This window comes from Eschrichtius robustus, chromosome X (genome assembly GCF_028021215.1).
Source record: "Eschrichtius robustus isolate mEscRob2 chromosome X, mEscRob2.pri, whole genome shotgun sequence".
Taxonomy (NCBI): Eukaryota; Metazoa; Chordata; class Mammalia; order Artiodactyla; family Eschrichtiidae; genus Eschrichtius; species Eschrichtius robustus.
The window spans coordinates 63,996,391-64,011,853 of record NC_090845.1 but is presented as its reverse complement, the minus strand read 5'-3'; the positions used below and the strand labels follow the sequence as shown (position 1 = coordinate 64,011,853).

General features: G+C 35.0%; 1 protein-coding gene across 4 annotated transcripts in view; it reads left to right on the top strand.

Moving 5' to 3' along the window:
- Positions 1-15,463, top strand: part of PHKA1 (phosphorylase kinase regulatory subunit alpha 1) — a 144,172-nt gene that overhangs the window by 120,171 nt on the left and 8,538 nt on the right. For 2 of the 4 annotated variants that reach the window (XM_068533265.1, XM_068533262.1), the window contains 7 exons: positions 2,920-3,076; positions 3,551-3,630; positions 4,813-4,891; positions 5,032-5,161; positions 7,701-7,802; positions 8,708-8,823; positions 8,953-9,000. In XM_068533265.1, the coding sequence (XP_068389366.1) occupies positions 2,920-3,076; positions 3,551-3,630; positions 4,813-4,891; positions 5,032-5,161; positions 7,701-7,802; positions 8,708-8,823; positions 8,953-9,000 (712 nt within the window). The remainder of the gene's footprint in view (positions 1-2,919; positions 3,077-3,550; positions 3,631-4,812; positions 4,892-5,031; positions 5,162-7,700; positions 7,803-8,707; positions 8,824-8,952; positions 9,001-15,463) is intronic. The other 2 variants (XM_068533263.1, XM_068533264.1) reach the window with 2 other exon arrangements.

Sequence of the window (15,463 nt, the reverse complement as noted above, 5' to 3'; positions counted from 1 at the left end):
CCATGTTTGTTCTCTGTATCTATGATACTATTTCTGCTTTGTTATGTTTGTTCATTTGTTTTGTTTTTTAGATTCTATATATAAGTGAAGTCATACGATATTTATCTTTCTCTGTGTGACTTATTTCACTTAGCATAATATCCTCTAGGTCCACCATCCATGTTGTTGAAAATGGCAAGATTTCATTCTTTTTTATTGCAGAGTAATATTCCATTGTGTGTGTGTGTATGTGTGTGTATGTATGTGTGTGTATATGTATATGTGTGTGTGTGTGTGTGTGTGTATATATATATATATATATATATATATCACATCTTTATCCATTCATATTGATGGGCATTTAGTTGCTTCCATATCTTGGCTATCATAAATAATGCTGCAGTGAACAGAGCTGTGCATATATCTTTTCAAATTAGTGTTTTCGTTTCCTTCAGATAGATACCCAGAAGTGGAATTGCTGGATCATATGATAGTTCTATTTTTAAGGGTTTTTTTTTTTTGCCTTTTTTGAAAATTTTATTGAAGTATAGTTGATTTACAATGTCATGTTAGTTCAGGTGTACAGCACAGTGATTCAGTTTTATATATATATATATATATATATATATATATATATTCTTTTTCAGATTCTTTTCCCTTATAGGTTAGTACAAAATATTGAGTATAGTTCCCTGTGCTATATTGTAGGTCCTTGTTGGTATTTCTAAGTCTTTGAGGAATCTCCATACTGTTTTCCATAGTGACTGCACCAATTTACATTCCCACCAACAGTGCATTAGGGTTCCTTTTTCTTCACATCCTCATAAACACTTGGTATTTCTTATCTTTTTGATGATGGCCATTCTGACAGGTGTGAGGTGATATCTCATTGTGGTTTTGATTTGCATATCCTTGATGATTAGTGATACTGAGCATCTTTTCATGTGCCTATTAGCCATTTATATGTCTTCTCTGGGAAAATGTCTATTCAGATTCTCTGCCCATTTTCAATCAGATTGTTTATTTTTTTTGACGTGAATTGTATGAGTTGTCTATTTTGGATATTAACCCTTCATTGGCTATATCATTTGCAATTGTCTTCTCCTATTCAGTAGGCAGCCTTTTTGTTTTGTTGACAGTTTCCTTCTCTGTGCAAAAACTTTTAGTTTGAGGTAGTCTCATTTGCTTATTTTTGCTTTTGTTTCCCACACCTGAGGAGACATATCCAAAAACATATTGCTAAGACCAGTGTCAAAGAGTATACTGTCTATGTTTTCTTCTAGAATTGTTATAGTTTCAGGTCTTACGTTTAAGTCTTTAATCCATTTTGACTGTATTTTTGTATATGGTGTGGGAAAGTAGTCCAGTTTGATTCTTTTGCATGTAACTGTCCAGTTTTCCCAGCACCGTTTATTGAAGAGGCTGTCTTTTCCCCATTGTATATTCTTGTCTCCTTTGTTGAACATTAATTAAACATATAATTGTGGGTTCATTTCTGAGATCTCTATTCTGTTCCATTGGACTGTGTGTCTGCTTTTGTGCCAGTTCCATACTGCTTTGAAGACTGCAGCTTTATAGTATAGTCTGAAGACAGGGAGCATGATTCCTCCAGCTTTTTCTTCTTTCTCAAAATTGTTTTGGCTATTCAGTGTCTTTTGTGTTTCCATACAAATTTTAGAATGCTTTGTTCTAGTTCTGTGAAAAATACGATTGGTATTTTGATAGGGATCGCATTGAATCTGTAGATTGTCTTGGGTGGTACGGTCACCTTAGCAATGTTAATTCTTCCAATCCGTGAGCACGGTATGTCTTTTCATTTGCTTATGTCACCTTCAATTTCTTTTATCAATGTCTTATAGTTTTCTGAGTATAGGTCTTTTACCTCCTTAGTTAGATTTATTCCTAGGTATTTTATTCTTTTTGATTCGATTTTAAATGAGATTGTTCTTAATTTCTCTTTCTGATAGTTTATCGTCAGTATTTAGAAATGCAGCAAATTTCTGTATATTAATTTTGTATCCTGCGACCTTTCTGAATTCATTGATGAGTTCTAGTAGTTTTTTGGTGGAATTCTTTATACATTAGGAAAATTGGCCTATGAATTGCAAATATTTTTCTCAGTTTGTAATTTGTCCTATGACTTTGCTTATAGTGGTTTTTGCAATAAGAGTTTTGTATATTTATATATACATATGTATATAAATGTATCGATCTTTCTTTTATGGCTTTTGGTGTATAGTTCACAGTTTAAAAGTCCTCTTGACTCTGAAATTATAAAATAGTTCTCCCATATCTCTTTTAGTACTTTAACATTTAAATTTGATACATTTGGAATTTTGGTGTACAGTGCGAGGCATGGATTCAACGTTTTTTCCAGTTGGCTACTTGATTGTCTTAACATCATTTAATAAATAATCTACCTTTTATCATCTATTAAATTCCCAATTTCATAACACTTCATATATCTTTTATGGTACTTCACAGTTGACTTGTGTTATAGGAACTTTTACGACAATAATGTATATGATGTGTGTGTGTATGTGTATATATATATGTGTATGTATATATATATATATATCTTTTAAAAATAAGCACACATTCTTCTTACTTCTTCATTAGTTCCCTAAGTGTAGCATACTTTCTGAACTTCCAGTAGTTACATTAAATCTTTGACTTTAATTTCAGCTACTTTGAAGCCCATTAAGAGGGTAAAAGAATGTGTTTTGTCAAAACACAACTGAAACTAAGACTTATTCTTGTCTAGGTATTCGGCTTTCAGTACTGACTTAAAAATCGTTTTACGAGAATTCGTAGTAAATAACATTCATTTCCTAATGAGAGAGACCTATCAAAAACAGGCATATTCACTATGATGCAAACAAAATATTGTTGCCTGTAGCTTTATTTATAATTAATGTAGACCTGCCTTTAACATTCCAGAGGACCTGACTGGGACACTGGATTGTATGATGAAGGGAGTGCAACAGTCAGAGAGCTGCTTACTGAGCTCTATAGCAAAGTTGGAGAAATTCGTAACTGGGGCCTGATCCGATACATCTCTGGAATCTTAAGGAAGAAGGTGGAAGCACTCGATGAGGTACTATAAATTCTTCTTGAATTTATACCAAATCTAAATGGAGGTGCTTTTTAAAAATTGGTTTCTGCAGTTGTTTTTTAAGGCAGTCACCACAGCATCTAACCATTTAAGATGTTGTTTTTCCCACATAACATTTCTGATTATCAGGTAGCTTTTTTTGTTTATGAATGTCAAATATATAGTACTGAAGCATATAAACTGTAGACTTATAGAGGTGTTATAAACTATGAGAATTCTAGGTCTTAAGAATGAATTTATACTAGGCTAAAAGTTCCTACCTTTTAGGAGATAAAAATACTTCATTGTTCCTTCCTAGAAATCCCTCTTTTCTGATCTTCATCGCATTTCCTGAGGAAAAGATTGATGTGTCATTAAGTTAAGGGGGAGCAAAGGTTTCTAGGCTGAAAAGAGAAAATTTCGTGGAAATGTGAGGTGTTATGGAAAGGATAATACTATTATACTATTTATTCCTAGGCCTGCACAGACCTTCTCTCCCACCAGAAACATTTGACAGTGGGACTCCCTCCAGAACCTCGAGAGAAGACCATCTCTGCGTTAGTATGGTTTTTGTTTGGGTTTGATCAAGCTTCTCTGAGACTTTAAGGAGCTGTGTGGACTGACTGCAATTCTCTTGTCCTAATCTATAAATGGATGATAATGTCCTACGTGTGTGAGCTTCTATCAGGGACAGTCGATGTGAGAATGTTGGTAGTGATAGGACATGAGTAAATGAAAGAGAAGGTTCACAGGGAGTAGTACTCAAATGTATTTTGCTCTTTTGGGGTTTTTTTGTTTGTTTGTTTTTACTTATTGGCTTTACCAAATGTTTTATTCAAAAAACAAACAAACAGGGCAACTGGGATTAACCCCCACTCTAGACTTTGTTCCAGGCCTCTCTCCTTGGCTTATAGATGGCTGTTTTTTCCTTATGTCTCTTCACATTTCTTCTCTCTCTGTGTGTCTCTGTGTCCAAATTTCTCACTTATACAAGACACCAGTCATATTAGATTAGGACCCACCCAATTACCTCACTTTAGCTTACCTCTGTAAAGACCCCATCTCCAAATAAGGTCACACTCTGAGATACTAGGGATTAGGATTTCAACATAGGAACTTAGAGGGAACACAGTTCAATCCATAACACCTTACTCCTGGCAAACAGAACCTTTTATTACAAATCAGATCAATTTTGTGGCTACTGTGGGCAATCCAAAAGGAGATGGCATGCCCCATGCCCCCAGAGTGCTTAGTATCAACAGGAGAATCAGAAGTGTAGGAGGGTGTGTATGCGTGTGTGTGTGTGTAAACTGATGAAACTATAAAAATCAGTATAACTCTATAAGGTGTGATTGTAAAGTAATAAAATGGCTTCCAAAAGGCACAGCTTAGATTTAGTTTACTACTTTTTAGCCATAATAGTTACTTGTCAAATGTTAAGAATTAACCATGAAAGACTGGTCTGGAAGGACGTCATGCGGTGACTTTTAAATACAATTTGGAAGGAGAAGGGCAATCCAGGCTTAGAGACGGGAGAGCAGAGCTCTCCTGAGTTGATGTGGGCCAGAGTGCTTTGGGGAGGCAGTGAACTTTGAAGACTGAAAGAACCAGAATGCTACCAGTAATGATGAGATGTTGAGACACTGACTTGGACTTGGGAGGAGCTTTTTTATTTTCTCAATAAATTTAGCTTTAAGTAGTTGCAGAATTTTGTCTTTCTTCACTGTCCTCTTCCTTAGACCTCTGCCCTATGAAGTACTCACTCAGCTGATAGATGAAGCCAGTGAAGGGGACATGAGCATTTCAATTCTTACACAGGTGAGCAGAATAATAAAGCCTAATCTGATGATTGATATTTAAAAGTTTGCTTTCAATTGATCTGGCAATTTCTGAAGACCACAAAATAAGCCTTGTGAGATCTAGGGCATAATTTTTGTCTATATTCATTCCATGCACAGGAAATAATGGTATATCTAGCCATGTATATGCGAACTCAGCCTGGCCTCTTTGCTGAAATGTTTCGACTTCGAATTGGTCTGATCATACAAGTTATGGCAACAGAACTGGCCCACTCCCTTCGATGCTCAGGTATTCAATTAAGTAACTGTTTGAGGCAGAATTCACTTTTAATAGAGTTCTATTGAGTTTTGAATCAGGAGGGAAAGGAAGCTAAAAGATTTTTATCAGTAGCTCAGAAGCTGCATATAGCAGTCTTGTTCCCATGTTAGTCAGTCTCTATACAAGTCAAGGGACTGCTATGACAAATTTATATATTAGTTGTCAACTTCAAAATTCACCTCCTAGGGGCTCTGCACTCCCAATGACATTCCTACTAACTCCTAGAGTGATCCGAGACATATATCAAACTAAGTGTGACAGACTGGGTTCGATTCTGATTCAGGCATGGCCACCTCTGGCTGTCAGATTGAGTCACCACATCAGTTTGATTATAGTGTCAGTATTCTGTCTAGTCAACATCACGATCAAATAAAGGAAGGCAATATTTCTATTCATATTTATCTGACAAGACTCTTTTTGATATTAGCTATAGGTATATTTGGCAATGTAGCAGTTTTAGTTAGAAGAATAGATGGGGCCTTTGGAAGCTGTAGCACAGAATTATGGGGGGACCCCATGGCATGACTATTTTTTCCTTCGGTATTTGATTTCAACAAGAGTGGCAAAGTAATAGAGATAGAGATTGAATACAAAGATAAAATCACAGTTGCAAAACTCAATTTTAGCCATTGTTTCAGTTAAATTTCCCCAAAAGGCTTTTAATTGAGCTGTTAGCAAGTAGCTAAATTTATTGGTTTGAATCTAACCTAAATTACATGAGATAATGTATATTTAAATAACCCTTTAAAGGAATAAAGCTAATGATTATTTTATACCTACCATATGCCAGACACTGTACTTTTTGCTTAATATTTACATATATTATCTCATTTAATCCTTACAACAACCAACAACATTTAATCCTTACAACAACCAACTGGAGAACCAACTGGAGAACCAACTTTTACTGATTGTAAAAGGAATTGAAACTCAACAAACTATTGGACGTAAAATAGGCTCAAGGATGTATTGTACAACACGGGGAATATAGCCAATATTTTGTAATAACTGTAAATGGAAAGTAACCTTTAAAATTGTATAAAAATTTTAAATTCTTTAAATAAAGCTAATGAGCAGTTTTTTAAAAATGAAACTCAGAAAGGTTAATAACTTGCCCAAAGTTACATAACTGGTAAATAGTGAAATTTGAGTCCAAGTCTGCCTGATTCCAAATGATCGCCAGTTCAGCACATTGTTATAAGATTACATGTATATATATATTTTTTTTTTCTCAAGCTTTGGTATCAAGTGATGTTTTATGAGAGTCTGATTATTCAATAATAAACCTCAAGAAGGGATAAATCCCCAAACATTCTTCACTTTTCCTTAATTGCCCATTACAGATATTTTTTTTCTTGTGGATTTATCAAACCATGGCTATTTATTTCTTCTAGGATAAAGTCAAGACCCCTGGGTCTGATATTCAAGACCCTCAACAGTCTGGCCTCTACCTCCCACTTCAACAGTACTTCCCACTAATTTTATCAGTCCCCATCCTTGGAGATTGATGTCTCCTCTTATTTCCAAAGCATTTATTGTCTATACCTCTCATTTGGCACTTAGTATAGCCATGCCATGTTTTACTGTTGTTTATCTTGTTTACATGTCCAGTCTCTCCCAAATAGTTGGTCAGCCTCACAAGGTCAAGTACCATGTCATACCTGTTTGTACTAACATTGCTTAAAATCATGACCTACATGTAGTAAACTCATAATAGGTGTCTGATGTTGATGAACAAATTCAAGTTATCTTCTCAATATTCTTCATAATTTCATAGATTCATATCTATTCTCTTTTTAAATCCCCATATTTCCAGATGGAGAGAAGTTTTGATTATTTTAGCCCATCTTCATAGATACAATCATTGCTTTCTCCGACTGGTTTCCAGTTCCATTGTGCTCCTTTCATTCTTCCCACTTTCAAATAAAGATCCTACTGAGTATCCTAATGATGTGGAAGAGGGGTGAAGAAGAAATCAAGGGCCTAGTTAATCCATAAACTGGATAATCAGTCCTTAAATTATTAAGAATCTGTTGGAGGATGAATGCCTAGGCAGTATGGTGCTGGAAATTTATTTTTTTTAACATCTTTATTGGAGTATAATTGCTTTACAATGTTGTGTTAGTTTCTGCTGTATAACAAAGTGAATCAGCTATATGTATACATATATCCGCATATCCCCTCCATCTTGTGTCTCCCTCCCACCCTCCCTATCCCACCCCTCTAAGTGGTCACAAAGCACCGAGCTGATCTCCCTGTGCTATGCGGCTGCTTCCCATTAGCTATCTATTTTACATTCAGTACTGTATATATGTCAGTGCTACTCTCTCACTTCGTCCCAGCTTACCCTTCCCTCTCCCCGTGTCCTCAAGTCCATTCTCTATGTCTGCGTTTTTTCTTCCAATCAAGTGACTCAGAAATTCTAAGCAAGAAAGGAAATAGAGAAAAAATAGGGTGAGAGTAGCAGGTCAATTAGAAATCCCTCTGTTCTAACATTTCTGCTGAGTAGCTGAGGAAGCCACAGATGGCCTGATGAGTCTCAGTCCTTCAGCCATGAAGAACCTCCTGCATCACATTCTCAGTGGCAAGGAGTTTGGCGTGGAACGAAGCGGTAAGGTTGAATCACTGCATTTCTATTTCAGAATGTTTGTTTTAAATGTCTTATTGATTTTAAAGTGGTTTTCTTTTATCAGAGGAACTTTTCTCCCAAATAAATAGGACCCCAGTATATGAAAGTTAAAACCAAAGCTGTCTTCTGGAACAAGATTTGGAAACCACTGTGTGTCTTTTTTTCCCTTAAATGATATGTCAATTAAGTAGATTACTAGCATATTTTGTTTTGGACTGTTTTATACATTCCCTTACATTATCTTAAGACTCTACTTTAGGACAACTAGCAACCTGTATCATCTGAAACTTTCTTGTATTCCAGTTGGCAATAACTCAGTAGCACTTATAGTGGGGTGTGTGTGTGTGTGTGTGTGTGTAGCTGCTACAGTGCACCTGATATATCCTTTCACTTTTAAATTCAAATACATTTAGGGGTCTATCACAAATTAACCTTACACCTGCACTTGGTGGTTTGGTAGTGGTATTTGATATCAAGTACCTAAAACATCAGAGCAAATGAAAAGAGTTATCTCTCATGCTTAACTTTTAGACTTAAAATAAATAAACATATAATGTCAGATGGATGGATACTAGACCTTAGAGTGTTATAAAGCAGTGTTCCTCAAGCCTTACTGTTCATAAGAATCACCTGGGTATCTTGCTAAACTGCAGGCTTTAATTCAGTAGGTCTAGAGTTGGGCCTAAAATTCTAACAAGCTTCTAGGTGAAGCTAATGCTGCAGGCCTGTGGACCACACTTTGAATAGCAAGGTTTAGTTGGTTGTTTGGTTATTATTATTATTAACATAAAAGGAGGACATACATCTAAGTCTTTTAAATGTGGTGGAGAAAAAAATTTGAACCTGATTATCATCCCTCTTTCTCTTTAATCTGTCATGCTATATAGTTCGTCCCACTGATTCAAATATCAGCCCTGCTATTTCTATCCGTGAGATTGGTGCTGTTGGAGCAACCAAACCAGAACGAACTGGGATTATGCAGTTAAAAAGTGAGATAAAGCAGGTAAGATACTACTTGGGAACTGAGCTGGGATACTTTCATATTTAAGAACATTCTTTTGGACTCAGACTTTGTTAAGATCATGTATTTTGTTTCATATTCTGAGTTTAATTTGAGCCATTTATTTTTCAGGTGGACTTTCGTAGACTGTCTATCTCAACTGAGAGTCAGGTGAAACAAGTAGGGATCCTTTAACATAGATTAACCTGTATTTCTATAAAACATGCATGAGCTTATGGCTTTTTTACAAATAAGATAAGCCACATAGTAGCTTGTTTGATTCTCCTTTTTAGCAATCTTTCTGTAGATAGCTTTCGTTTTTCTGGACCAAACTATCTTGCTGATTTTAAGAGGAAAGTAACTTGTTTCTGATAGCAAGAAATTGAAACCTTGAATTCCTCTTGTTAGGATTAATACATAATTCTGGAATTAATTTTCTTTATGAAAGTAGACTTACATTTCTTACTTTTAAGAACCAGACTAGGTAAGGGCTTTTTTAAACATCTATTTTCAGTTATTGTCCAGAAATTAGATTTTTATCATTGTCATGATAGAGGTATATGAAAGGTGTTGTGAACACATAGAGGAAAAACATATAAATCAATCTGGGAGTTGGTGGGAGTCACCAAACATCATACTGTAGGCTGTCACTAATTTTTTCCTTGAAGATGAGAATAGATGAGTTATTGTGTTATACAAAGAAATAATTAACACAAACTTCCGTAGTGTTTTTCAAAACTCTGGGAAATGGTGTGATTTCAAAGTCTTTTAATGAAAAGCTTAAAACTACTCCTTCTACTTTCAAAATAGAAAGCTTATGCTAGCTTACGATATTAAAACACGTCCAGAAGAGGAAAGGCAAAATGGAAATTTTGCTTGTTTGTGTGCTTGCGTATCTGTTTGTTTTAGGAGTCAGAAACCATTTAGGAAAATAAAGAGCCAACGCTTGATGTTTAATTTGAAGTAAACTTAATTTAGATATACCTATCAGATACCCTTTTACGTTTATATTATGCAAGTACAAGACCAGAATGGAATAAGAAAGGGCCTTGTGATAGAAAAGTGTTCACTTTACAGGTTTTTTCCTAGACAATTTGGATAATCTGAACATTTTCCTATCTGAAAGGTTAAAGAACTACATTTCATACTGAAGAGTTAAAGTGATGTTCCTGGTAAACAGTCCTGGTTTTGGTTGAGAGTGATTGGCTAAATACTTCATGGTTGTTTATAGTCACAGAGTATTACTTACAAGTTCATTATATATTTAGAACTTGAAGTCCATGTTCCCAGCTAGATTAGTATGATATTAAGGACTTGACCTACCCACCCAGCTATATCATTTAATTTTTTTTACACATACACTACCTATAGGACTTTAAGAAAGCCAAAATCATTAGGACTGTAATTTAGAGGATTGAGAGCTCTAAATTTTCATTACTTTCTTTCTTCTAAATACTGATTTCCCCCCTCACCTGCCTGTCTGGTACTTTGTATTGTTCTAAGCCCTTTTCTCTGCCACTCACCAATGCCCTCTTTTCTGATTATAGAAAAAATACTTGTAAGGTAGTTTTATTTATTTTACCCTTTACCATGACGTCTAGAGTCAGACTATTTCATCAGCTTTTTTAATGATAACATGCTGGCTAGTTACTTGAATAGTCTATAATTTTACTCTACTAATAACTTTTAAAAATGTTTGCCTTGCCTCATCCCTTTTAAAAATTTATTTTCTCAAATATTTTTCATAGCCCAATGGTGGTCATCCCCTGGGTGTAGATTTGATGTCACTGTTTTTTCTGGTAACTGCTGTTATCTTGTATTACATGACAATCTGATTGACTGAAAAAAATGAATCAAAAAGTAAAATTTATACTTATAAATCAACTTCATGCAGGCTGATATCTTTCCATTTCTTTTCCAAAAAGACAGGTGAGGGGGTTCAACTCCAACCTCTTTTCCATTTCAGAAAACAAAATTCAATTTAATAAGTATTTATTTGTTAAGTATCTGTTCAGTCATTTATTCTTTCAACTATTATAATTAATTAAATGCTTGCTATGTGCCAGGCACTGGAAAGCATCGGTATCCGCTGGGAACTTGTTAGAGATGTAAAATATTGGTTCCCATCCTAGGCCTACTGAATCAGAAAGACTGAGATGAGGCCCAGCAATCTGTGTTTTAATAAGCTTTCTGGGTGATTCTGATGCACTTTTAAGTTTGAAAACCACTGGGTTACCTATTCTTATTGTTTATTCATTTGTAAATATTAATTGAGTGCCAATTTTGTGCCAGGCACTGGAAATACAGTAGTGAACAAAACAGATGTGGTCCTTGCCCTCATGATGCTTACAGTTTAGGAAGACTGATCTCTGATTTAGTTTCCTTGGTTTAAATCAATGATCCATAATGGCCTATGATTTCAGATTTCTTAGGCTGAAGAGATTAAGGCCAGATGACAACCAAACAAAAAATGGAAAACTATTGGAAACAATATTGGTATTTCTATTGACTTTAACCAAGTATATACCCTGTAATGAATTAGTGTAGTATGACTTGGCCAACTTTGTCATATCTACATTAATAAAGGAAGACAGAGGCACAGAGGAGGAGTTAATCTAAAAGCTCAGAACTATTGATATTTGGTTTTGGAAAACAGTCTGAATAGCCTTTGTGGTTTGACTCCACTCTCAGCAGCCTAGGATCTTGATGGTAGAGACGAAGACAATGAAGATAAATCAGATGGAGTTCATCTACTTGGTACATCAGTGTGATAGTCACTGGCCAATAGAAATGCCTTAGGGCACTTTTCTCTTTGACATAGCAGTGGTGATATAGGCATTTGATCCAAATTAAAATGTAAGAAGTTCTTTTCTCAGAAAATATTTCTATTACCTTCTTTTTATTTTATATTTATTTCTGAATCTAAACTGTCAAAGAAACACTTTCCCCAATGTATTTTGTCCTTTACTTTTGTAAGTTTTATGTGGTAGCATGTACCAATACCTCATTCCTTTATATTGCTGAACAATACCTTACTGTATTGATATACACCACATTTTATTTATCCATTCATCAGTTGATGAACATCTGGGTTGTTTCTGGTTTTTGGCTGTTATGAATAACGCTGCTATGAACCTTCATGTACAAGTTTTTGTGTGGACATATGTTTTTATTTCTCTTGGATATACATCTAGAAGAAGTGCTGGGTCATTTGGTAACAATGTTTAGCATGAGGAACTGCCAAATTGTTTTTCAAAGGGGACTGTACCATTTTACATTCCCACTGGCAATGTCTGAGGGTTCCAATTTCTTCATATCCACACCAATCCTTGCTATTGTCCATTTTTTCGATTCTAGCCATTTTAGTGGGTATGAAGTGGTATCTCATTGTGGTTTTGATTTGCATTTCCCTAATGGCTTATGATATTAAACATCTTTTCATGTGCCAATTGACTATTTGTCTATCTTCTTTTGGAGAAATGTCCATTCAGATCCTTTGCCCATTTGTTAATTGGGTTATTTGTCTTTTTATTGTTGAGTTGTAAAGATTCTTTATATATTCTGGATACAGGTCCCTAAAGGTTCTTTATGTATTCTGGATACAAGTCCCTTATCAGATATGTGATTGGCACATAGTTTTTCCCATTCTATGTGTTGCTTTTCACTTTTTTTTTTCTCTGAAGAATATCAACCACGGAATTTACTTTCTTGATAGTGTCATTTGAAGAACAGAAGTTTTTAGTTCGGGTGAAGTCCAATTCATCTAATTTTTCTTTTAGTGTCCTATCTAAGAAGGCTTTGCCTAGCCCAAGGTCACAAAGATTTATTCCTATATTTTAAGAGTTTTATAGTTTTAGCTCTTACAATTAGGTCTATAATTATGTTTATGGGTCCCCAAGACCACCTCTCGGGTTCAGTGATTCACTAGGAGGACTCACAGGACTAAGCATACTCAAAGCTATGACTTATTACAGCAAATGAATACAAAGCAAAATCAGCAAAGGGAAAATGTGCATTGGACAAAGTCCAGGAAAAACAGGCACCAGCTTCCAGAGTGCTCTCCCAGTGAAGACACACAGGATGCAATTCCCCGTGCAATGAGTTGTGACAACATGTATGAAATATTGCCAACCAGGGAAGCTCATTTAAGACTCAGCACCCAGGGTTTTTACTGGGGGCTGGTCACATAAACAGCCTCTGTCTGGCATGTACCAAAACTCTAGACTCCCAGAGGGAAAGCAAATGTTCAACATAAACCATAGTGTTTCCACAAACAGTTTAGGCACAATAAGCCACTGTTAATCAATTCTGAGAATGGTGGAAACCCTCCCAAAATCCAGCTTTCCAAATGCCAACCAAGGGCCAATCTTATAATCAGGCCTTTCCAAGAATAGCATTTCTGGCCTGCTATGTTAACTCTTTTTTGCACAGTAACCCATTTGGACTTAATTTTTGTGTATGGTGTGCAGTAGGGGGTCCAACTTCATTCTTTTGAATGTGACTATCCAGTTGTTCCAGCACTATCTCTTAGATAGAAGACTATCTTTCCTCCGTTTACTTTTCTTGACACCCTTGTTAAAAACTGACAAAAATGCAGTGGTTTATTTCTGAACTCCCAATTTTATTTCACTGATCTACATGCCTAGCCTATGCCTGTATGACGCAGCCTTTTGTTTTTTTTTCCAGAGAAGGAAGGATTTATTACTTGCAGCAAGTAAGGAGAACACTTGTTTTCCCAAAGCAGTGTCTCTTGACACAGTCTTGATTACTGTAGCTTTATAATAAATTTTGAAGTTGGGAATTGTGAGTCCTCCAACTTTGATCTTTTTTAAGATTGTGTTAGCTATCATGGGTCCCTTGAATTTCCACATGAATGTTAGGATAAGCTTGTCAATTTCTGCAAAGAACCCAATGGGATTTTGATGAAGATTGTGTTCAATCTATAGATCAGTTTTGAGAGTATTACCATTTTAACAATATTAAGCCTTCTGATCCATGAAAATAGGATCTCTATTTATTTAGGTCTTTAATTTCTTTCAACGGGTTTTGTAGTTTTCAGAGTGTATGTTTTACACTTCTTTCGTTAAATTTATTCCGAAGTATTTTATTCTTTTTAATGCTGTCTTAAATGAAATTGTTTTCTTAATTTCATTTTCAGATTGTTGATTGCTACTGTTTAGAAATACAATTAATTTGTGTGTATATTGATCTTATATCGTGCAGCCTCACTGAACTCATTTATTAGTTCTAATTGTTTTATAGTGAATTCCTTATATACAAGATCATGTCATCTGCAAATGACTTTCCACTCTGAATGACTTTTATTTTCTTTCTTAATAGCCCTGGATAGAGCCTCCAGTACAATACTGAATAGAAGTAGCAAGGTTGAACATCTTTGTCTTGTTCTGATCTTAGGAGGGAAAACATTCAGTCATCAACCATTCATTATGATGTCAACTGTGGGTTTTTTGTAGGTGCCCTCTATTAGATTTAGGAAGAACCCCTTTGTTCCCAGTTTGTTGAGTGTTTTTTATCATTGAAGGGGTATTAGAATTTATTAAATGCTTTTTCTGCATCTTTAGGATGATATGGGTTTTATCCTTTATTCTGTTGATAGGGTGTATTACACTGATTGATGTCCAGATGTTAAAACAACCTTGAACTCCTGGAATAAATTCTACTTCATCATGTGTATTAAAAGGTGTATAATCTTTTTATATGTTGCTGAATTTTTAGGTTTGCTAGTGTTTTGTTGAGGATCTTTGTATCTGTGTTCATAAGGGGTATTGATCTGTAGTTTTCTTGTGATGTCTTTGTCTGATTTTGGTGTAAGGCTAATACTGGCTTCATAGAATGAGTTGGGAAGTTCCTTCCTTTTCTCTTTTTTGGAAGTGTTTGTGAAGAAGTGATATTAATTCTTCTTCAGATGTTTGGTAGTATTAACCAGTGAAGCCACCTGTACCTGGACTTTTCTCTGTGAAAGTTTTGTAATTACTAGTTATATCTCTTTGTTATAAATCTATTCGGATTTTGTTTCTTCTGGAGTCCATTTGGATAGTTTGTGTCTTTCTAGGAACTTGTGGTTTTCATCTAAGTTATATATCAATAATTTGTTGACATGTGACAGCCAATGGTATGTCCTTACAATCCTTTCTATTTCTTTAAGGTTGGAAGTGATGTCCTCTCCTTCTATCCTGACTTTAATATATTTCCTTTTTTTTTTATTTTTTGGCTATGTCTAGCTAAATATTTGTCAATTTTTTTGATGTTTATTTTCAAAGAAACACATTTTTGGTCTCATTGATTTTTCTCTATTATTTTTGGTTATCCATTTTTCTTTCTGTTACAGTTTTTGTTATTTTCTTCTCTTTGCTTTCAGTTTAGTTTGCTCTTCTTTTCTTCTTTTTTTCATTGTCTTAAGGTAGAAGGTTTGGTTATTGACTTGAGATCTTTCTTCTTTTTTAATACAAGCATTTATAAAATAAACTTCTCTTTAAGCACTGTTTTAGCTGCATCCCATAAGTTTTGGTTTGTTGTGTTTCCATTATCATTCATCTCAGAGTGTTTTCTAATTTTCCTTGTGATTTCTTTCTTAACCCACTGGTTATTTAGGGATGTGTTCTCTAATTTCCACATATTTGTA